The 24676-nt window shown below is 38.5% G+C and overlaps 1 protein-coding gene across 1 annotated transcript; it reads right to left on the reverse strand.

The window, feature by feature from the left end:
* Positions 1–385: 385 nt before the first annotated feature.
* Positions 386–22711, reverse strand: Mterf3 (mitochondrial transcription termination factor 3). Its single transcript, XM_051159447.1, has 7 exons — positions 22315–22711; positions 20466–20618; positions 15610–15799; positions 12062–12209; positions 11630–11701; positions 8981–9142; positions 386–662 (listed from the first exon to the last, which is right to left on the reverse strand). The coding sequence occupies exons 1-7, from the start codon at positions 22634–22636 to the stop codon at positions 468–470; spliced, it is 1242 nt and encodes a 413-aa protein (XP_051015404.1). The 5' UTR covers positions 22637–22711; the 3' UTR covers positions 386–467.
* Positions 22712–24676: the final 1965 nt, after the last annotated feature.

Genomic DNA, 24676 nt, shown 5'->3' on the forward strand with positions numbered 1-24676 from the left:
TTTGTTTTATAAGAGTTGCCTTGGTCATGGTATCTCTTCACAGCAACAGAAAAATGACTAAGACAGTTGGTAAAGACTGGTGAGCCCTGAAACCAAATACACACAAGCAACAAAGACTCAGAAGACTCCATTTGTGTATCTGTGCATGCACATATATACATGTACTCACTTAACTACTAATAGTTATAAAAAGAGGCTATCAACTTGAGGTAGGGTATGGTAGGGTTGGGAGAAAGGGTCCCTGGGAAGAGCTGGAAGGAGCAAAAGTAAGGGGGAAAGTAATAAAATTCTACTATAATAAATTGTAAATCCAAAAGCCCATCAAACCAAAAAAATTACTAAAAAAATGGGAATTATGAGAAAAATATTTTTTAATATTGAGACCTGAGGCAATTATCTTAAAAACACATTGATTTATTCATATATGTATTTATTTTAAAACAATATATGTAAACATTCATCAAAAACTAAAGAGTTTTTAAGAATTTCTCAAAATCGCTTACTGAAGCTTTGGCAATCTCTTTGCAGAAGACTTCATCAGGAATAGATACAAACTTGTCCAAAGAGACATAATTAGGCTTCACTGGATCATACTGTGCTTTTCCCAAGTATGCAAGAAACAAATGTCTTTCTTTAATTTTAAATACTCTTGTATTAAATACCTAGGAAACAAAAAGAATTTACAATAAAAAGCAGAAATACTAACAAATTTATTTGGTTAACTATGTTAATAAGTTGGTTTAGTAAGTTAGTGACACTGAAATATGATTAATTTTACAGGATTAAATTCTATAGTTTCAGATGGGTGCGGTGATGCCCCCCCCTATAATCCCAGCACTGAGGGAGGCAGAGGCAGGTGGATCTCTTTTCATTTTAGGCCATCCTGCTCTACAAATTGAGTCTAGGACAGTCAAGTCTCCTAGTCTAGGAGAGACTTTGTTTAGAAAAAACAAACAAAAAGTATTTTTAAAAAATCTATTGTTTCTGTTGAAAAGTTATAGTACAGAACAGGCCGAGGGCATAGCTTGTTGTAAGATGTTTAGGATATGGGAGGCTGTGAGTTTGAGTCCCAGCACACTGGTATTATTAATAAGAAATTAAGGAGATGCCCACTGCAATCATAGAACTTGGTAGGATGAAGCTAGAATATTAAGTTTAGAGCCAGCCTGAGCCACATAGGGAGTTCCAAAGGCAACCTGAGCTATTGAGCAGAAATCCTGGGCTACAGAGCAAGAGACCATCTTTAAAGAAAATGAAAAAGGTAAATTATGATTAAAAAACACACCTCATTTGCAACTTGCGGATGAGGCCAAGAAATCTGTTTTGACAAGCTTTTAGAATCTAAATTATCTACCAAGTTTGAGAACCAACATTAGAGACTAAGAGGTATCAGCAGAAATTATTTCATCATCTGTGAAACTCTGAAAAGTCTCTGTTTTGATTTTCTAATTCCATTACCCATTGAGATTCAATATAAAATGAGGCTTACCTCTTGGGGATGAATAGGGAAAAGCATGTGTTTTCATGTTAAAATCATGTCAAGGACTAAGTAGATCACAGCCATTTAAGAAACCATGAGCTAGCCAAGTGCCTACATCCCACTGTTGCAGAGGTGAGGGAGGACAACAGGAGGCAAGGCCCACACTGGAGGGACAGCCTGCAGCTTGGAGACCTGAGACTCTTGACAAGATGGTCTCAAGCATTTCTCTTGGCTGTATTTCAGACACTGTGGGTCACTATATAGGACAAATATTTCCATGCATCGTTCCCAGTAGATACAAAGTGCTAACTGTACATGGAAAGACCAAGTAAAACAACCATTGAAAACTAAGTTTCTTTGAGAACAGTGACCAAAGAAAAGTACATGTTGCTAACTTGGTGTGACATTGGTGTGCGTCTGCAACAAAACACTTTGCCTCTCTATATTGGGGCCTCTGTCATGAGGCCCACAGAAAAAGAGACATGAGTTGGAATAACATATGGAGAAAGGAGGCCTGTATGGACTAGCACAGGCCAATCAGTGCTGGACTTCCAGACAAGATGCTGGACTAGAAGCCCCACGTGACCTCTAGGAGGAGAAGAGTCACAATGAGAAAAACCAGACTTGATGCAAAGAGACTGAGAGGAAGACCTTCGGAAGTTAACAACCATCAGGACAGGTGGACTCCTATCCTGAAGACTGACCTACAGCCTATTCATTCTTCAAAACCCACTGCTGGTTTTGGTGAGACAGTGATTCCTGGGCCAATGCTGGACAATAATCTCACTCTGTCTCTTTGTTTTCTTCTTTTGTCAAATAGTGATAGTTGTTGGAAGAATAAATACAAGAATCCATACACATAAAGCAGTAAGCATTTAATAGCTGTTATTCTTTTATTATTTTTCTCTCTCCTTACTGAATTAGTTGCCCCATGAGCCCTTTGGTTAAGATTCTACTACCATTACCTACTGCCTGGCTGGTACCTCCAACCCACCAGAAGTCTCCTGCCTGACCAGAGCCTCCCACTATATCCAAGTGGCAGAAGGTCAGAGTCTACAGATCTGCTGAGTAACTTGGAAGCTGACTCCAAAACACGGACTTCCATGTTTCCCAGATAGAAGGGGACCACATTATAGCCAAAACACTAAACCTGCAGAACAATGAAAAAAACAATATTAGAAGCGGCAAGGGAAAAAGGCCAAGTAACTTATAAAGGCAGACCTAGTCGAATCACATCTGACTTCTCTGCAGAGACTATGAAATACAGAAGGGCAGATGTTATGCAGACACTAAGAGACAACAAATGACAGCCCAGACTATTATACCCAGCAAAGCATTCAATCACCATAGAGGGACAAAACAAGACATACCAAGAAAAAACAAAAACAAAAACAAATTCAAACAGTATCTATGCACCAACCCAGTCATTCAGAAGTTATTAGAAGGAAAACTCCAACCCAACCAGGTCAACTACACACAAGAAAACACAGGATATAAATAATTTGCACCACAGCAAAACCAATAAGAAGAGAAGCAGACAAACACACTATCACTACCAACACCACAATAAAAAGGAATTAATTAATAATTATTGGCCATTAATATCTATCAACATCAATGGACTCAAATCTCCAATAAAAAGACATGAGTAACAGAATGGATGTGCAAACAGGATCCAACATTCTGCTGCATACAAGAAATACACCTCGCTGTGCATAGTGGCACACACCTTTAATGCCAGCACTCAGGAGGCAGAGACAAGTGGATCTCTGTGAGTTTGAGGACAGCTTGGTCTACAAAAGGCGTCCAGGACAGGCAAGGCTACACAGAGAAACCCTGTCTCGAAAAACTAACCAAACAACCAAGAAACAAACAAAAACCCAAAACCGATAGAAATACAACCCAGCAACAAAGATAGTTGTTACCTCAGAGTAAAAGCATGGAAAAAAGCTTTCCAAGCAAATGGACCCAAGAAATAAACTGGACTTGCCATCCTAATATCTAATAAAATAGAATTTCAACCAAATTTCTCAATAGATGGGTAAGAACATTTCATCCTCATCAAAGGAAAATTCCACCAAGAAGACATCTCAATACTGAATATCTAGTCCCCAAATACAAAGGCAGCCACATTTATAAAAGAAATATTATTAAAGCTTAAATCGCACATAGATCCTCACACATTAATAGTGGGAGACTTCAACACCCCACACTCACCAATGAACAGATCATTGAGACAGAAACTAAATAGAGAAATAATGAAACCTCTGTTAGAGGTCATGAATCAAATGGATCTAATCAATGTCTACAGAACATTTCACCCAAACACAAAAAAATATACCTTCTTCTCAGCACCACATGGAACTTCCACCAAAATCGATCATATAGTTGGTCACAAAGCAAGCCTCAATTAATACAAGAAAACTAAATTAACCAATTGTTATTTATTAGACAACCATGGATTAAATTTCAACAACAGAAATAACAAAAAGCCTACACATATGGAAACTGAACAACTCCCTGCTCAATGACCACTGGGTCAGGGAAGACATAAATAGAGTAAAGACTTTCTAATATTCAATGAAAATGAAGGTACAACATGCCCAAACTTATGGGGCACCAAGAAAGCATTAGGAAGAGGAAAGTTCATAGCACTAAAAGCCTTCATAAAGAATCTGGAGTGGTCCCAAACTAGCAACCTAACATCTCACCTGAAAGCTTTAGAAAAAAAAAGAAGCAAACACACTCAAAAGAAGTAGATTGCAGGAAACAAGCTAACTCAGGCCTGAAATCAATAAATTAGAAAGAAAGAGAACTGTCCACAGAATCAAGGAAACCAAGAGCTGGTTCTTTGAGAAAATCAACACGATTGATGAACCCTAAGCCAAAGTAACTAAAAGGCAGAGGGAGAGTACTCAAATTAACAAAATCAAAAATGAAAAAGCAGATATAACAACAGATATTGAGGAAATCTAGGTCTGTCTTCAAAAGTCTATATTTCACTGAATTGGAAAATCTAAAGGAAATAGACGAATTCCTTGATAGATTTCACCTAACAAAGTTACATCAAGATCAGGTAAACAGCTCAAACATTCCTATAACCCCTAAAGAAATTGAAGCAGTCATCAAGTCTCCAAATGAAAAAAGTTCAGAGCCAGATGGTTTTAGCACAGAAATTCTACCAGACTTTCAAAGGATATACCTAGTCCCAATATTCCTCAAACTATTCCACAAAATAGAAACAAATCCATTCTATGAGGCTACAGTCACCCTGATACTTAAACTACACACAGACTCAACAAAGAAAGATAATTTCAGAACAATTTCACTCATGAACATTGATGCAAAAATAATAAAATGCAACTCAAATCTAGGAACACATCAAATTCATCATCCACCATCATCCCAGGGAAGCAGGGATGGTTCAACAAATAAAGAAATCCATCAATGTAATCCACCAAATAAACAAACTGAAAGAAAAAAAAAAAAAATCACATGAGCATCACATTAGATGCAGTAAAAGCCTTTGACAAAATCCAACACCCATTCATGATAAATGTCTTGGAAAGATCAGGGATACAAGGCCTAGTCCTAAATATAATAAAGGCTATATACAGTAAGCCAATAGCCAACATAAAATTAAATGGAAACTCAAATCAATCCCACTAAAATCAGGGACAAGACACAGCTGATCACTTTCTATATCTCTTCAATACAGTACTAGAAGTTCTAGCTAGAGCTATAAGACATCTAAAAGTGATCAAGGTGATACAAAGCAGAAGGGAAGAAGCCAAACTATCACTATTCACTGACAATATGATAGTACATATAAGCAACCCAAATATTCCACCAGAGAACTCCTACAGCTGATAAACACCTTTAGCAAACTGGCTGGATACAAGATTAAACAAACTAACAAACAAACAAAACCCCCAAAACAGTAGCCCTCCTGTACACAAAGAAATTAGAGAAATCATACCCTTCACAATAGCCACAAATAATATAAGGTACTTTGGTGTAACTCTAACCAAGCAAGTCAAGGACCTATATGACAAAAACTTAAAGTCTCTGAAGAAAGAAACTGAAGATACCAGAAAACAGAAAGTCTCCGATGCTCATGGATTGGTAGGATTGAGGTAGCAAAAATGTCCATTTCACCAAAAGCTAACTGCAGATTCAATGTAATCACCATCAAAATATCAACACATTTTTTTTTTTTTACAGGCCTTGAAAGAACAATTCTAAACTTCATATGAAAAGCAAAAACCCAGAATAGCTAAAACAATCCTGTACAATAAAACATCTTCTGGAGATTTCTCCATCCCTGACTTCAAGCCGTTCTACAGAGCAATAGTAATAAAAACTGCATGGTGCTGGCATTGAAATAGAATGGTGGATCAACGGAATCGAATTGAAGACCCATAAATAAACTCCTACATCTAGGGATACTTGTTTGACAAAGGAGCCAAGACCATACAATAGAAAAAAAGACAGTATCTTCAACAAATGGTGCTGGTCTACCTGGATGTCTACATGTAGAAAAATGCAAATAGTTCCATATTCATTACCGTCCACAAAACTCAAATCCAAGTGGATCAAAGACCTCAACATAACACCATATGCACTATATTTCTTAGAAGACAATGTGGAGAAGAACCTTGATCTCACTGGCACAAGAGACAACTTCCTGAATAGAATACCAACAGCACAGACCCGAAGATCAACACTTACTAAATAGAACCTTTTAAAACTGAAAAGCTTCTGTAAGGCAAAGTACACTGTCAAAAGAACAAAACAGCAGTCCACAGATAGGGAAAAGATCTTCACCAATCCTACACTGGACAAAGGGCTAATATCTAAAATATATGAAGGAATCATGATATTAAACACAAATAAAATGTGGCATAGAACTAAAAAGAAAATTCTCAACAGAGGAATCTCTAATAGCCAAGAAGCACTTAAAGAGATCCTCAATGTCCTTACTCATTGGGGAAATAAACAACTCTGAGATTCCATCTTACCCCAGAAAGGCTAAGATCAAAAACTCATGTGACAGCACATGCTGGTGAGGATGTGAAGAAAGGGGAATACTCCTCCATTGCTGGTGGGAGTGAAAACTGTACAACCACTTTGGAAATCAATCTAGTGCTATCTCAGGAAATTGGGAACTGATCTATTTCAAGACCCAGTTATATCACTACTGGGTATATATCTAAAAGATGCCCTACCATACAACAAGGACACTTGCTCAACTATGTTCATAGCAGCTTTATTCATAATAGCCAGATGCTGGAAACAACCCAGATGTCTCTCAACCAAAGAATGGATAAAGAAACTATAGGAGATTTACACAATGGGTTATTACTCAGATACTGAAAATAAAGAAATCTAAAATTTGCAGGCAAATCGATGGAATTAGAAAAGATCATCCTGAGTGAGGTAACTCAGTCCCAGAAAGACACACGCGGTATGTATTCATTTATTGGTGGATTTTAGCCATATAGTACAGGATTAACATACTACAATGTATAGACCCAAAGAAGATAAGTAACAAGGATGATCAAGGGAGGATGATTAAATCTCACTTATAATGGGAAACAATAGAAAAAGGTAGTGGTTGAAGAGAGGGAAGAAGAAAGGATAGAGATCACAGAGAGATAAGAGGGTGATCAGACCTTGGGAGAACAGGGATGAGAAGCTAGAAGATCTGTAGAGAAAGAGAAACTATGGGCAGGGGCATCTCTGTGACAAGCTGAAGATTTAAGTCATGGTAGGCTCCTGGAAGGATATAGAGGAGACTTTTGCAGAGAATTCTACTAGCAGGGGCCAGAGAAACTGAAAAGGTCTCACGGAGCTAGAAAAGACTCCTAGTGGAGGGAGGGGAACAGCAAACCACCACAAAAATTTCGATTCAAAGTTTACCCTGCCTACAATATAGAGCAGGAATAAATACAGAACAGATAGAACAGAGATTGAGGGAATGTCCAATCACTGTGACCCAACACAAGACCCATCTCATGGGAGGGAGCCTACCTCTGACACTATTACTGATACTCTGCAAATACTTGCCTAGTAGAGTTGTCCTCTGAGAGCCTCCACGCAGAAGCTGATCGGAACAGATGCTGAGACTCACAGCAAAAAATTGGGCAGTACAGAAAGAGTCTTGTGGAAAAGTTGAGAGAAGGAAAAAAGGACCTGGAGGTGACAGGAGCTGCAGAGGCAGACCATTAGAGCCAGTTAACCAGTACCTAGAGTGGTTTGCTGAGACTGAAGCACCAAACAAGAGCTATACTGGACTGGACGTAGGCCTCCAACACAGATGTAGCAGATGGGCAGCTCAGACTTCATGTAGGTCCCCAAATAATGGGAACAGGGGTTATATCAAAGATGGACTCTGATGCCAGCTTTTTGATTACCTCCCCCTGGTGGGACTGCCTTGCAAGGACATAGTGAAAGAGGACACACTTATTCCTGATGTGATTTGGTGAGCTAGGATGGATGGGAAGTAGGGGCTCCCCTTTTCTGAGGAATAGGGGAGGAGGAAACAGGGACAGAAAGGGAGGGTGGGACTGGGAGGAGAGGAGGGATGGGACTACAACTAGGATGTAAAATGAGTAAACAGAAGGGGGGGGAGACTGATTGATTTTGATTTTACTACTCCGGGGCGCAGTGGCACACACCTGTAATCCCAGCATTATGGGAGGCAGAGGCAGGCAGACCTCTGGTTTTGAGGCCACCTTGATCTACAAAGCGAATCCTGGACAGCTAAGGCTACACACAGAGAAACCCTGTCTCGTAAAAACAAAACCAAAGCAAAACAGAAGAGTCTACCACTATGTAAGGTTATTTTAAATCTGTCTCCCACACTAGATTACAAGTCACGTATGATTGAGTTCTGTAATCTTACTGTTTACACACATGCTAATCCAGGACAGAAGGTCCATTCTATAGTGAATGATTAGATCTCTCTTGAGTAGGAAAAGGTCAGATTCTCATATAACCCACTGTCAATTATCTAATGACTTAGGGGACAACAAACTGTCAATGCCTTTTTGTTGAAGATTACTTACAATTACTTCATTAGCTAAAGCCACAATTCTAGGCCTCCTATATTTTATTATAATGTGGCAGCAGCTTCCTATATTAAGGGCTACTCAGAGTATGATGAGCAAATAAGTATCACTCTATGTGAAGGAATTGGACTAAAGACAATCTAGTTCTGAGAGTTGTGCCAAGGTCATGATCTTTTCATGTCTCTACACCATGAATAAAGGAAACAGTATTTTCAAATTTAATGGAGAAAAACCCAAGAGACTGTATTTTCTCCTATTCTCAAAAGGTAAAGATAGGAGTAGGTAAAAGCTATCGGGGCAGAGACTAATCATTGAGTCCCCTCAGCAGCTCTGTAGCTGGAAACCGTCTACAAATACACAGCACCACACCCAGCTGCCTGAGTACAAGGCAAGGACAGCAGTCTGAGACTGCTGGGAAATGTGTTACCTGTGGGAACTTGACAATGATGTGGTGGGGAATATTCATCACGTTGTGTACATAATCAAAACTCTCCACTAGTTTCCTTTTGTTTGCAGTAAGCATCTTTGGGACTCTGGTGACCATATGTTGAATTTCATTATGTTTAAAACCAAGTTCAAGGCGATAAACCTAAAAGAAAGTACATTTCGTAGGAGTCATGAGTAGAAATGGCCTTCTGGTACTATCCTGGAGGACAAATTGACTCTTCCAAAATTTAAAGTAATGACCTTTTAAAATTTGGGGGCATTTATACCAGTGCCCTTCAAAGGATTATGGCTCATACTGGCTGGAGTAACCCAAATTTCAGACCCCTTACCTGAGCAAAATCTTCTCTACATTGACTGTCATGAGGCTCACAGAAAAAGAAACATGAGATGGAATAACATATGGAGAAAGAAGGCCTGTATGGACTAGCACAGGCCAATCAGTGCTGGACTTCCAGACAAGATGCTGGACTAGAAGCCCCACGTGACCTCTAGGAGGAGAAGAGTCACAATGAGAAAAACCAGACTTGATGCAAAGAGACTGAGAGGAAGACCTTCGGAACTTAACAACCATCAGGGCAGGTGGACTCCTATCCTGAAGACTGACCTACAGCCTATTCATTCTTCAAAACCCACTGCTGGTTTTGGTGAGACAGGAATCTAACTTTGTCCCATCCGCACTTTGGTATGCAGAGTCTCTGTGCCAAAAAAATTGTTTGAAACTGAGCTACAGTGGAGGCTTGAAATTAGGGAACAACCATGAGACAGTGAGCTTGAATCCAACTGCAATAACCTCACAGTGAGAAAGAGGCAGGTGACAAATCCAGGTGACAGGAGGCCTACATGGTGAAATGTATAAGGAAAAATAACCCTATCCTTGGTTGCCAGGAGCAAGTTGGCCTTTGGAGGACCCATCTACCATTCACTGCTGTAAAACCTGAAAACTGAAGCTCCAGTAGTGTGCCCCACATTGCCTGTGTCTATCCAGATAGCTTATCAGGACTTAGGGGATATCTTGAATGTGTGAAAACAGATCTCAATGCTGTAGCTTCCCACAGTTCCACTGAAATTGGAATTTAGGCCTAATTGAAAAGTAGTCATCACACAGATTATTAGCTGGGAAGTTGTGGGAGGGTAAGAGAACCTGCCCAGCTCATGGGCTGCATATCGAAGTGAGGCAGTACACTGTATGGTGTTGAGAACAAGCTAAACCAGAATCACCATAGGACCTAGCTTTACTATTCTTGGGTGTACAGATACTTGCTAATCCATTTTTATTGTTGCAGCAATCATAATAGATGAAACACAGACTCACTCAAGATGTCTATAACCAGATGCAATGAGTAAAGAAAATATAGTCCATATATACAACAGAATTAACTTCATCTGTGAAGGAAAATGACATTAAAGGAAAAATGAGTGGTACTGGAGATCACTATGTTAAGTGATATAAACAATAATAATAATAATAATTCAAATACCACATGATTTCTCTCACATACAGACTCCAGACATAAATACAGACTCCAGATATAAATGTGTGTATATCAGTGTGGATGTGTATGCACACAGGTCATAAAAGTAGTAGAAAGGGAACTGCGAAGGGGTGGAAGAAATCTTAAAGCAGAAGGAACTGAAAAAAGAGCAAGGAATTTCATGTTAGCATGCAGGCAGAAGGAGAGCTATGTGGGGGAACAAGAAAACCAGTAGGAGGGGAGCAAGGAATTGGGGAGGGCAGTCGAGGAGAGCAAGAACAAAGTAAAATAACACATAAATAGGAAACCATGACTTTATATGGTAACTTAAGCGGAAAAAAAAAAAAAAAAGAAAGATTTTCTAGGTACTCTTTGAGCTTCTGCTCCCAAGAGTAGTAACATAGTTGTAATGGAAAACTTATCGCCCAAATTTGGGATAGAAATGAAATAAAACATCCAAATAACACAAGTCCTCTCCGTGGTCTTTCACACTGTCTGATCCTCCTCCTATCAAGCCATTTTTCTCATCACTTCTAACTATAACCCATTAGATGCTAGGTGCCATGAGAATAAGGGCTCTCTCCTCAGGACAGCGCCTAGGTGGGAGGTTAATAACAACACCTGAATGACTGAGCTTGACCTAAAAATTTCCACTCCTATTGCAGCTCTGTGCAAACCACTGAGCTGCTACTGGTGTCATACTCTTAGAGGAAAGACAGTAGTGTTCATGGCATGTCCTGTAGAGAAGTGAATCTGACACATGCCTCAGGTGACAAAGAGAATGACATTCTGGCTGCTAATCTCTTCCCAAAAGCTTTTTTGAATCAGCCTCCAACATTCCCCTAACAGATTCCCACGATTGTCAAAATTGTTTTCACAGAACGGACCACAGGCCAGGAAGCATAGACATTGCCTGCCACACTAGGCAATGAGAAAGCAGTTTCCAGGTCCCACTTAAACCTCACTGTTTCAGGATCCTGGGTCCTAATGTTTGTAGGTGATAGACTGGGTAGACTGTGCAAAAACACTGGATGAAATAAACTGTCATTTCTGACTTTTAAAAATTAATTCTGTTAAAAATCTATTTTTTTTCCTGATGACAAGAGCAGTATTCATTTTTAAAGAAAAAAAAAAAGAAAAAAAAAAAAACATGTTACCTTCATATTTTCTTTCACAGGCTCCAGACTTCCCGTTAGTAGCCTTGGAAGACGAACAACAAGATCTCTAGTCTATAGTTGAAACATAATAATTTTCATCATTATATGTGCACATTTAACTAATTGGAAAACTAAAGCATTACAAGGAATGCCAATCTAAAATTTAAAATATGACCCAATCAAATAAACAACAGGAAGATTGGAAATATATATCAACATTTTTTGATGAAAAATCAAATATGGAAACAAAATTTAAGGAAGCAATTAATGGATTAATGGAGCCTCCTCAGGCTTACACAAAGTATCATGCATTTCTAGGATCAGTGTAGGCCAGGCACTTAGAAACATGCTATTTATAGGTTACTAAAAGAAGGAATGCATTTCTTCACACTGGTTTTTTTTTTGTTGTTGTTGTTGTTGTTGTTGTTTTACCTTCTTCACACTCAGTTCAAGTTCTTTCTGAAAAAATCCCAGTCTGTTATCTAGTCGTTCCACAGAAAAGTTCAACAGAAATGGTGAATTTTTGACCATCCGTGTAATATCTGTCTTACTGAAATTCTTTGATTGTAGATAAGCTACTCTGGAGAAATAATAAAAAACACATATATGCATGATAAACATTTCCTAGAGAAATAAAGCAAGTATTTATTAATATTATGCTAGTTTTTGAAATAACATCTAAAAAATTTGTTTTGAGTCTTAGGTACATACAGGAGTTCTGTACTTCCATAACCCCCTGCCCCTCCTGTGTACACCCCACCTCTTCTCAATTATTACTTTTACATAGATATATGCATATACATGTATATATCAGACTTGAGATCACTCAGTGCTAAAGTAGCATTAAAAAAAAAAAGAGGATCCTATGTCTCCCTCATAAGAAAGATCAATAAAAAACTCTGTAATAGCTAATATATGTACATATTTGCCAGAGAAGAACTTAACAAATTTTCACCAGTTTCCACTTGCTTTAAAGCAGAAAGCAATCCTACTACACTTCTAAATGTATCTTTTGGCCAAACAATTAATATAGGAGTACCATGGGGAGGAAAACATGACTGTGCCTTAGTGTGCATGTACAAGTCAGAGAACAATCTCAGGGGTCAGTCCTAGCCTTCCATCTTGTTTTGAGATGCTCTCCCACTGTTCACAGCCTCATAAGCCAGGTTAACTATGGTCTGAGCTCCAAGAGATTCTACTCTCTGCCACCCATATTGCCAAAAGCCTCTGAGATTACAGATATGTGCCATGGCACCTGGCTTTTTGTGGGTTCTGGGGATCCATACTCTGGTCCTCACACTTGGGTGACAAGCACTTTACCCACTGAGCTATCTATTGCTGGCCATGAATTTTGGTTTTGAAACAGGATTTTATGACCTAGCCCAGTCTAACCTTGACTTTTTCATTTTCTGGTCTGTTTCCTAAGTGCTGAGATTATAACCATGCATTGCCATGTCTATAATCTATATGCAGTTTATTCTGTGGAAATTCTATAAAGGACTCAATTTTACACACTAAGCTACTTTCATTGAAAATAAAATAAGTACATAAAATTGGTCCTATTATGGATATTGTAGAAAATAAGCTGCTATATCAAGCCAAGCCAAAATTCATGTTTAATTAAATATTATATCTTTCCCTAGTCTATAGAAATATTATTTACCATATATCCTTTTACATCTATAGAGATGAAGTAGCTACAAAGACACAAACATTTCTCTAGCTGTTAAGAGCATGAGGTAACTTGAGCTAGAAACCTTGCTTCCTTAACATATGGTTTATTTCACTAGGTATAGGAAGCAGTCAGGACTTTGGAGTTTGGCCAACTCCACTGGAACTGTAGCTTTGTCACTTATACTACATTTTGTGTGTAATCCTGGGTACATTACTCAAATTTTCTATGCCTCATGTAATTATGGCAAAACCTCTCAAGTGATTGCCACTGCCTGGCATTCATGCTTTCCAGGAATAAATCTTGAGCAATGAGGCACATTGACTTTTAAATGGTGAAGAAATCTATACCCTGAGCCACGATGCAGCATATGAAATTTTTACAATCACTCTTTGCCTATGCCATAATAGTTTGTATTACAGGAGTCTGTAAGTCCCGTGAGGAGAGAGCATCAGTCTGCTAAGTCTGGTATCTGGTCCAGCACCTTAACTATGTAAGATGCTCAATATAAGAAATGCAGATTATATTTTCTCCTCCTTAGCAGAAATGACATTAATTTATTATTAGCTCAAGGAATTGCCAAGCCAATTGTTCAATGTAAGTGTGGAGAATAGTCTAGAACAGTGGTTCTCAACCTGTGAGTCACAACCCCTTTGTGGGAGGGCCATATGACCCTTAAACAGAGGTTACACATTTCACATAACCTGCATATTATATATTTATTTTATGATTTATAACTAGCAAAATTGTAGTTATGAAGTTGCAATGAAATAATTTCATGATTGGGGCCACCAAAACATGAGGAACTGAACTAAAGGGAGGCATTAAGAAGGTTGAGAAGCACTGGTCTAGAGGGACTGTTACTAGGAAACAAGAGGTGTTGTGATCTTGTCATGCCTAGAGGCAAGTAGAGATTAAGAGAAATGTCCAACTGATATGAGACATAGTCAAGGTAAAACTGAGAGGTCTTGGTTATTTGCAGGAGGTGGATGCCAAAGGTTATGAGTGATAGTTGTGAACTGGGTAAAAAAGCTAAACAGATTAGTGCTTCCACTCAGCGTGTCTGAGAATACACATTAACCCAGGGGAGATAAGTAGTGAAGTCAGTGCTAACATAAGAGGGCCCTGTCTTGCTCTGGGTGGTATTCCTAATGTCTAACACACCACTATCATCTTACAATAAATGTCTTCACAAGACTGTTAACTGCTTAAGTGATGACTAAGGTGCAAAGATATTTATAAATGTTCTAATTAAAGAAAGGGCATGATGCCTAATCTTGGTTGTCAACTTGAATATACCTGGAATCAACTAATCCCAAGTTGCTGAGTGTACCTGTAAGGGAGTTATTTGAGGGGGAAAAGACCCACCTTCAATCTGGGCCACACCTTCTAGTAGCAGCCCATATAAAGAGACCTGGGAGAAGGAAGCTGCCGGTTTTTGCTGTTGCCCTTACTCTAGACGACAAGCTCATTTATCCTGTTGTTTTGGCATTCTTTCCATGGTATCAGTACCATCTTCTTTGGGATTCCAATATATAATGAACACCACCATTGTCTAGGAATTCTCTTAAGACTCCAGCAGTAGGCTGGTCTGCTGAAACTTCCAACTTCTTGGACCAAACAACTAGAGCATTCTTGGCCTTTTGGTCACAAGACAACCATTGTTGGACTAGCCGGATCACAGCCTGTAATTCACTCTAATAAATATGTATTAAAAGGCTGTGATTTTTATTCTTTAGAAAACCAGAATTACTACAAAGGGAATTTCAATTTATGGGAAAGCATATTATTAAGATTATTATTATTATTAAGATGATGATGATGATGATGATGATTATTATTAAATAATTCTCTAGTAGTAGTAGTGAACAATTTTCTCAAAGAATGCTAAATGTCTGCCAACAAAAATTAATATACTTGGCATAGTGGTATAGCACTTAGAAGGCCAAAGGCAGAGGGCTATGAATTCAAGGCCAGTTAGGATGATATAAGTGAGACACTGTCTCTAAACAGGAAAAAGAAAAATAAAACATTAATGTTTTTCACAACTTGCCTAACTTGTAAGTATACTCTTAGATAATTCAATTATTTATTAATAGAAACTTTAGAGAAAAATTTACAGTTTATGAAGGGAAATATTTCAATACAAACTCATCAGTAAAGTGAAAATAATAATTGATAGTTGACAAAACCATCAGAAGTTCATAACTAAAAGTATTATTTATACTCATTCAGTAGATCCTTGAATAGACTGCTCTTCTTCCACAACTTATTTCCTAGGTTATGTGGGAATCATTTCAAACTTTACCTGGTCTTAAGATTTTCAATGTCTTCAGAGAAAATAGCACAGTTTTTTGTCAGAAATGATCCCAGCTGGTTATCTTCTAAACCCACATCTTTAAGAAATAGGAGTATTTGCCCAATGTCTTTTTCAAAATCCAGCCTTAGAAGGAGATTGGCTACATCTGGATGTTTTTCTATCTTAGACAAATCCACTCCTATAACAAATGAAAAAAACTGGTGTGAAGATTTCTTATTCAGCCATTAATTTCATAGAGGAAAAATTACTGATGAGTAATCTATTTAAGAGAGAAATTAAATAGGCAAATGGAAACATAAGGTATTTTTTAAATGAAACTGGTTGCAGAAATAAAGTCAATTATAGTATTTATGTAAAAGGTCAATGGAGAGAGGAAAACAAAAACATTGATGCTTAAATTTTCCCCAAAGAGAAAGTTACTAAATCAACATTGACAGTTACTTGGAAAGGTTGAGTTAGGAAGGCTGTCTGGGTTACACAGTGAGCACATAGTCAATGGTGAAACTTGAAAAAACCATTTTAAAATACAAAAAGAAAATAAAGCAAAAAAGGCCAGAGGTAGTTCAGTGGTAGAGTGTTTTCTTAGTATACATAAGACCACCAGAAACTGACCCAGAATGAACTAAAACAATTTACCACACACTAGTGACGGCATTTTAATTCAATAAGGAAAAGATAATATGTGAGCTGGGTGCAGTGGGTCATGCCAATAATCTAGCACTCCGGAAGGCAGAGGCAGGCAGATCACTTGAGTTTGAGGTCAGCCTGGTCTACAAAGTGAGTGCAGGACAGCCAATGCTACACAGAGAAACCCTGTCCTGAAACAAAACAAAGCAGAACAAAACAAAACAAAAACAAAGAAATAAAAGGTTTTTGAGTCTTATTTCCAGATTGATAAATAATCTAAATGTGTTCCTTTCTAAACACAGAAAACAAAGAACATAAGCAGATATTAATAATAGAAAATTTAAAAGCCCATGACTAGCTGTGTAAGAGAAAGGTTTGGAAAGTTACTGAAAAACTCGTAATAATGGTTACACTTGGGGAGCAAAGGTACCTCTTGGAATAGCTGAATTTCTATCAACTACATATAATTCTTTTGTAACTTAAAAATAACATAAAACAGGTATAATCAGTGAATACATTTTTAAAAATGAAATAAAAACTAGTTTCAAAAGTCTGTGATATATGGGGAAATGTAACTTTAAAAGTAACCTAAAAGACTTGGACTCCAAGTAAGTTTATACATGTTGGAGGGCATTGCTCAGCATGGGCTGTCATATGCAGGCTGTGAGGTCTGCAAAGTTGCTTATTAGCAGCAGTGAGAGAGAATCCCATTAGGAGAGCACAAAAGCTCACTCAGGATTCCATTAAAATGAAAAAACCAGCCCCTGACTGCCTACTGTGGACCACAAACTTCTGCAAAGGACCTGTGATAGGAAATGAGCAATATATGCTCTAACAGATATTGTTTACATATATTTAGTCATCAGTCAGGGTCTGGAAAGCAGAGCTCAAATGAAAGTAAATGTAATACAGTGGCCTGAACAGAGTTAAGTGAACACACAAAGGCATGTCTAGCACTAGAGATAAGTAGACCAATCATTTCCCCTTTTCTGGAGCCAAGAAGAAGCTGGGAGAGCTGCATGAGAGAAGCTGTTGTTATGGAGTGAGCAATTAAAGGACCCAAAGAAAGAGTGAGAACAGGAATAAATGACCTGGCCTGGTCCTTCTGGCCTTTATGCTATCTCGGCAGAAGCTGCCTGAAGCCAGCTGGCATAGGATCCCTGTACACAAGACTAGCCTCCTGGGACTTAGAACATGCAGAGAAAGCAGGAAAACAAGCAGAAGAGGACCAAGACCTTATAACTCAAAAACAATGGCAAGCAGCAATGGACTCTCTAGACTACTGCCATTTACAGTTACCTCTAAGACATGCTATTCAAGTTATTAGCTCATATGAAAAAACTGGCTGGAACATATCCCAAAACTCTTTTAAGTATACTGTAAATTATTTATAGGTCAGGGCCACGTTTGATCCTCATCACCCTGAGTACCTTCTGTAGGCTAGGAAAGCTGTTCTGAAAGGAAAAGTAACTTAGTCTTCTGCTTGCAGCAGATATCTGATGTCATTTCTCATCTCTGAACTTACTATGGAATATCTTTTAGGCTGTGTACATTCTGAGGTTCAGTAGATGTTTTAGGTAAATCTATGCTGTTTAATGATTAAACAAAGCCAATTAAACCATTACCACATTTAAAAAATATTTAAAACATACTCACAGTACATCATAGATTTCCAAAACTTACTAAGAATGAAAACTCTGTACCCTTCTACCAACATCTCCCTATTGTCACCTCCCCTACCCCAACCACCATTCTCTCTCTGCTTCCATGAGCTTGGTTTATTCAGCTTCTACTAACGAGATATGGCTTTACATGTATGTCCTCCAAGTCCTGTTGGAAATGACATGAGTTCTTCCTCTGCTACTGCTGACTGGTATCCCATGTGCAGCACATTTCCTTTAACCATTCATTAACTGATAGATGCTTACATTCTGAAAGAGCCTTTAATTGTGTATCTCGTTTGTTGGACTTCTCATTTTACTTCCATTTTCATCTTCCAAATAGGTTATTATCAAATAGGTATTTGTAACCCTGACTAGCCTAGAGTTTACTACCTCTGCGTCCACATGCAGGGATCACACTCCTACCCTCGCATGAAGTTTCTTGAGAACATAGGTCTTTCCTTACACCTTTGGGTAACTAGGTTGCAAACAGGAGTAAAACATTACCATGTACTGTCATTAGTGAAAGCATAAAAACAGGCAGAGTGGAACTCAGAAGAGAAGGGTCTCTAGGATGGTAGGGCCAGAAAACACATTTCAGAAGCTGCTTGAACTTGAAATAAGTTCTCCAGCTATTGGTCAAGCAAAGGGGTAAAGTAGGCTGACAAGATGAGCAGGAACACAGGAAAAACTCAAAGGTCTTGGAAAGTTTTAAAGATTTTTAGCAGTTAACCAGTGTAATAAATTCACATTTTACAAAGAAGACTAACGCTACAAAGATTTTTCAGGGCTAAAATGGTTGAAGAATAGGAAGTTATCAAGTTAGGAGCTCAAGAGATAACTCAGTAGGTACAATGCTTCCCTTGTAAACCTGAGGACCTGAGTTTGATTTCCCAGAACCACATTAAAAATTACCCCTGGTGTAGTGGTGGTGTGTAATTGTAATCCCAGCACTGGACAGGTAGAGACTGATAAATCTTCGAGGCTCACTGCCAGTCGGCTTACACTATCTGCAAGTCCAGACCAAGAAAAGAACCGGCTTGAAACAAAACAAAAGCAACCAGCCAAATGGAAAAAAAAAAGACAATTGTCTTTTGCCTTTCACATGTGTACATGTATACATACATGCATTTGTGTTCTCTCTCTCTCCCCTCCCCCCCTCTCTCTCTCCCTCCACCCGCCCCATCTCTTATAAATTCATACACTCAGACAGGGTTTTCAAGGTAGGAGGTGCCTGTAGTTGTTTAGTGGCAAATAAGTACTAAGAAGGGTAACTACAGGAGAAGAGCAAAGATGAGAGACATAGAATATGGAAGATAAGGGCCTGAATAGATGTTAAGAAGGGAAGGAGGAAAAATAAACCAAGAACAACCTCTAAGGGTCTCTGGCCATGGCACAGGTATTCTTTTCCCTTTTCTGATAAAAGAAAGAAAACGATTCTCCATGATGGGAAACAAAAGGGAGCTTCTTGGTAAAAAACAAACAAACAAACAACTTATCTATATTCCCACAAATTTAATATATAAAAACAGGTGTGTCGGGGGAAGAGGAAACTGAAAGGCCCACAAATAGGAATCTGAATGGAGGACATGAGTATGTGAAAACTGAAAGTTTTTGAGTTATCTTTTTTAGGTTGGTTGATCAATTAAAGTCTATGCAAATATTCCCAAAAAATACAAAAAAGCCTCAAATCTCAAATACTCTGACTTGCAAATATTTTCGGTAAGAAATAGTTCTGGTAGTTTGAATGAAAATTACCACCATAGGCCCAGAGAGTGCCACTATTAAGATGTGTGGCCTTGTTGGAGGAAGTGTGCCACTGAAGGAGGGCTTTGAGGTTTCAAATGTTCCAGCCAGGCTGATGGTGACTCTCTTTTCCCGCTGCCTGAGCATCCACATGTAGAACTCTCAGCTCCTCTCCAGAACCATGTCTGCCTGCATGCTGCCATGATGATAGTGGACTAAACCTCTGAACTGTACGCAAGCCCCAATTAAATATTTTCTTTTATAAGAGTTTCCATGGTCCTCATGTCTCTTCACAGCAACAGAAACTCTAAGGCAATACTCTATACCCTTTAAACAACAACAAGCTCAAAGGCTCAGAAATTTGAGTCCTTAGGGATTAAGAGGTCCAAGGTGAGGTCCAAGCTAAAAATGAGGAACTATGTATGGCTGTATGTGGGGAACTTGGATTCCTCAATCTCTTATCTATTCAATTCCTCTCAATTCCCAAGGGCCATTACTGAGAAGATCAAATAGCAGTGCCAAACCAGACTCAAGAAGACAGGTTAAACCAAGGTGCTAGATTATAGACAGGACCAAATGAAAATGTACAATAAAAGGCTCTGACTGCATTTAATTACCTGGACTCAAGGATATACTCCTAGCCAGCATATTAAGAAAGTTATGGTACAGGCTGAGAGAGCAATCCAGATGAGGAGAGTGGGCTCTAGGAGGAAGGTGAGGAGACCACATGGCAAACAGAGAGCAGTGCACCATGAGTCAAGAAAATTAACACATTATGTGATAGGGTTAACTGGTAGGCTAGAAACTTACCAAGTTTTACCAGCTGTTGCAGAGTCTCAGAATGATCTATGTAGTCTCCAAGCGTAAAGGAGGATAGGGGCAACAGAGGGTGTGCAGCAATCTGAATAGCCACTTCCTCTGAAACTGGCTGTAACGGACACAATGGGGGTAAGTCCTCCAGTTCTTGGCAGCGAGACATGAAAAAAGAGAGAAGTCACTATTGTCATGTACGTGGGGGAAATTATTTCTATAAAGGTACTGCATAAATGGCTCATCTGTCAAGTACTTCTCTTGTAGTTTGGATCTCAGAACCTATCAGGAAGCTTACCACCCTATAACTCCAACTCCAGGGGCTCCCGTACCATCTTGTGAGCTCCAGGGGCACCTGCACTCACATGCACATACCCATATGCATAATTAAAAATAAAATACATCTTAAAAAAGAAAACCCACAATCTAGTTCCATAAATATTCTATCTTCCCTAATCTGTGTTTTTCATTGGCTACGTATTGAGATTATTTCAGAAGTAGATATTTATGAAGTCCAAGCCTAGAGGAGTGATGGTCCATACCTATAACTCCAGCATTTCAGTGGGCAGGCTGATATAAGAGGATTACAGGAAAATTGAAGACAAGATGACCTAATAGTGGTGACCCTTACATCACAAAGCTTCACAGATAGCCTAAGATCTACAAGGACCCAGAGAGACCAACTACTGTTTCTCCAAGGTAAGAAGCTTCTTGGTAAGGTTCAAGATATTCAATCCATTTTTGAGACAGTGAACACAACCCAGGCAACCTCCTGCCTCAGCCTCCTAAATTATAGGATTACAGGTACGAGTCGCCTTGTCTGGGTAAGGCACAAAACTATTTCTTTTCACTTTTCATCAACAGGTAAGAACGTTAAAGATTCTTCAACCATATTCTGAGAGACAGGGATTATCGTAGTTTGTGAGCTTGGCCAAAAGTATGATTTTCAAATACCCTAAATTCACATTTTAAAGTTATGATATCCTGATTTTATCCATTTTGATCCAATGCCACTCTCTCCAGATTACTCTCTTAAGAGTAATCTGCCTGGATACAGAGTTCTCTGCTGTTGTTTTAATGTAATTTGGTACGGAAGACATTTGAAATTGTAACTTGAAGGAACCCAGGCTACAATCTCTTACTATTTTACTCTACTAACTATCCTTTCTCATTTCGCCTTCACAGCCAGCTTCTCTTCCCTGCTTCCCCTTTTAGCCTCACATTCTACTAATGGAATATTATTCTACTTATGGCATAACAATGTATTCTATACCAAGAGGCATGGAAAGACGAGGGTTAACATAAAGCAATTCAAAGGAAATCTGAGGAGTACCATAATTGCTATTTTGTAATTATTATACAATTAAATATATGTCTAAACTGTATACCCCAAATATAAATATAATAACAATTAAACTCGAATAGTTCTAATTTAATGGCAAAAGGATGCTTTTCTAAAGAAGCTATAAAATAAAACATTTACAAAAAAAAATGTTTTACACAGTTAGCTATAAAACAATGACATAAATTAATCTAGGAACTCTTTTTAAAGATAGTTTTTGTTGAGCCAGGGTTTCTCTGTGTAGACTTGGTTGTCCTGGACTTACTTCGTAAATCAGGCTGGCTTCAAGAACTCCCAGAGTGCGGGAGCGTGTGCCACCCAACTTGGCTTAACCTAGGAATTTGTTTTAAAAAAAATCAGTATGATAGAACGAAATGAACAAAACTGACATTGTTTCCTCTCTTGCCTTATATAAAATAGGATGTGAAATGGGTAAGTATTGTCTAAGTATGTAGCATAATCAAAACTCTCCATGAAAAGGGGACTTTTCTCAATGTCCATAATTACCTTCAGGAGGCAGCTCTGATTCAAGACTTGGTATCCTCTCTGGCCGTTCACTTACTGAAGGAAGCAGAGTGCTTTGGGCAGAACTCTTGTGCCTATGTGGGTTGGCGGACTGGAAACTACTCCACGAGGAGGAAGTCCTGTAAGTCTTAATTCCCCACTGGAGAAAGCAAGTGTCAGAAGACAACAGAGCCGGAGCCACGAGGCCATTCAACAACGTTTGTCTTGGTCTCGGAGAATGTTTTGTGATTTGTGTGGCTTTAATGAAGCTACTCAATTTAATTGAGTTGAAACATCTCGGTATCTGCTGGGCTAACAGGGCCATTTTTTTTCTCTTAAATTAACCTACAAGAGAAAAATACAACCATTAAAGGAGGAAAGATTAACTTACTCAAATCTTTGAAACAATAGTCAAACAGGAAAAAAAAAAAAACCTTCCCAAAATAAAGGATTTAAACAAGTACGTTTGGAGTAGTTTACTGTTTCTTATATATAAAAAGCCACAAGTAAAAAACCAAAACAGGAACCAACCAAAACAGTAACTTCAGAATTGAAAAATCAAAGATATGCTTTACAATTTAAAAACAAGAAATCACTTTAAACCAAAAATGCTTGTAAATGCTCAAATCACAACAGAACCAAATAAACTGTTAATCTAGTTTTTAAAAAGAAACTGTAACAGTAATGCAATGAAATGTTCTTGAAATGTGAAATGTAGTTACTAGACACATTGCAGATTATTATAGCACTGAATTGTTAAAATGCATTTAATGCATATAAATTAGTCACAAAGTAAACAACGACAACAGCAACAACAAAACCCTCACTGTTTTAAGTGAGTCATCATATTGCTAAATAGAACAGTGAAACTATTGACTGATTTTGAGACCCAGTTCTTCAAAAGAGACTTGAACCAAACTGGTTTGGTAAAATTCTGCTGAAAAGAAGGAAGAGAAGAGGAGAAGGAAGAGGAGGAAGAGGTGGGGGAAGAGGAAGAGGAGGAGGTGAAGAAGAGGAGGAAGTGGAGGAAGAAGAAGGGGAGGAGGAGGAGAAAGAGGAGGAGGAAGAAGAGGAAGAAGAGGAAGAGGAGAAGAGGAAGAAGAGGAGCAAGAGGAGGAGGAAGAAGAAGAAGAGGAAGAAAAGGAGGAGGAAGAGAAACATCTTTCAAAGAAAAAGAATCAAGATAAGGACCACAGAGCATAGCTGGACATGCTAGTGAATGCTTCCTATAATATAGATGCAGAATTGGAAGTTCAAGGCAAGCAGAAGCAATGTATTGAGATTGTTAAGAGCAATGCATTAAGACTATTAAACACACACACACACACACACACACACACACACACACCAAACCAACTCCAAAACCAAAAGAGCAAAAACAAAGATGTGACTGGAATATTTAAATATTAATTAAAATAATGCATATAAAACAGCATGGAGTAGGGAGGTCATGCCTGTAACCCAAGTACTTAGTATTAGTAGTCTGAGGCAGGACTGCTCAAAATTCAAGGCTAGACTGAGCTACAGGTGAGAGAGAGACTCAAATAAATAAATGGCAAATGCTCAATAAATGTTAGCCATGAGTATTATCAACTAGACAGACCAAACACTAATTAAATGTCAATTCTTTCTTGCCTTTGAACTTTGTTTCTCTACAAATGGAATTCTGCTTGTTTTATGTCCTGAATAGGAATAAATTCTTGAGACTAATCTCTTGGAGCTTTGTAGTCTGGGGATGCTTGCTAAACGTTATACAAGAGCAAATGTCTCTCCTTCTGAAGTGACCCTAAGGAAGGGCATATTTGCATTAACCTTGTGGAATAAGTATTTTTTGCTAAATTTTCATAGGAAGGGAGCTTCCAAACTTGTCAAATTTCCCCTCAAACTTCCTTTGGTCTCCAAAGTAGTTACATCAAAATGGAAACTAACTAGACAAGACAAATTTTAAGGTTCAGCAAAGCCAGGCAGGGTCCAATCCACAAAGTGACCAGCTATGAACAATGTGGCTCAAGACAAAATCAGCAGCTTTCTTAAAGCATTTCCCCTCATGGGGGTTGGACCTTGACAGCCAGGTTCCTGATGTGAACTCTGTAGATGACAATGTCAAGACTGGACATGTCACTCTAGCCCATGGTGATGGAAGCTCAAACACTATTCTCCACATAATGCTGTTACGTATGCTGTGCTGGAAGAAAGCTCGCAGCTATAGTCTAACCTGGGCTACACTCTCAGCTCCAAAGTATTTTTTTTTTTTTAAATAAAGGTAGAGTACTATGAAACGATTTGTCTAAGCAATTTGTGGTACTTAGAAACCAACTCCCAGAATCTCAATTTCATTCTGGAGTCTGTCCAGAATCAAATGTAA

Source organism: Acomys russatus, chromosome 17 (assembly GCF_903995435.1).
Source record: "Acomys russatus chromosome 17, mAcoRus1.1, whole genome shotgun sequence".
Classification (NCBI taxonomy): Eukaryota; Metazoa; Chordata; class Mammalia; order Rodentia; family Muridae; genus Acomys; species Acomys russatus.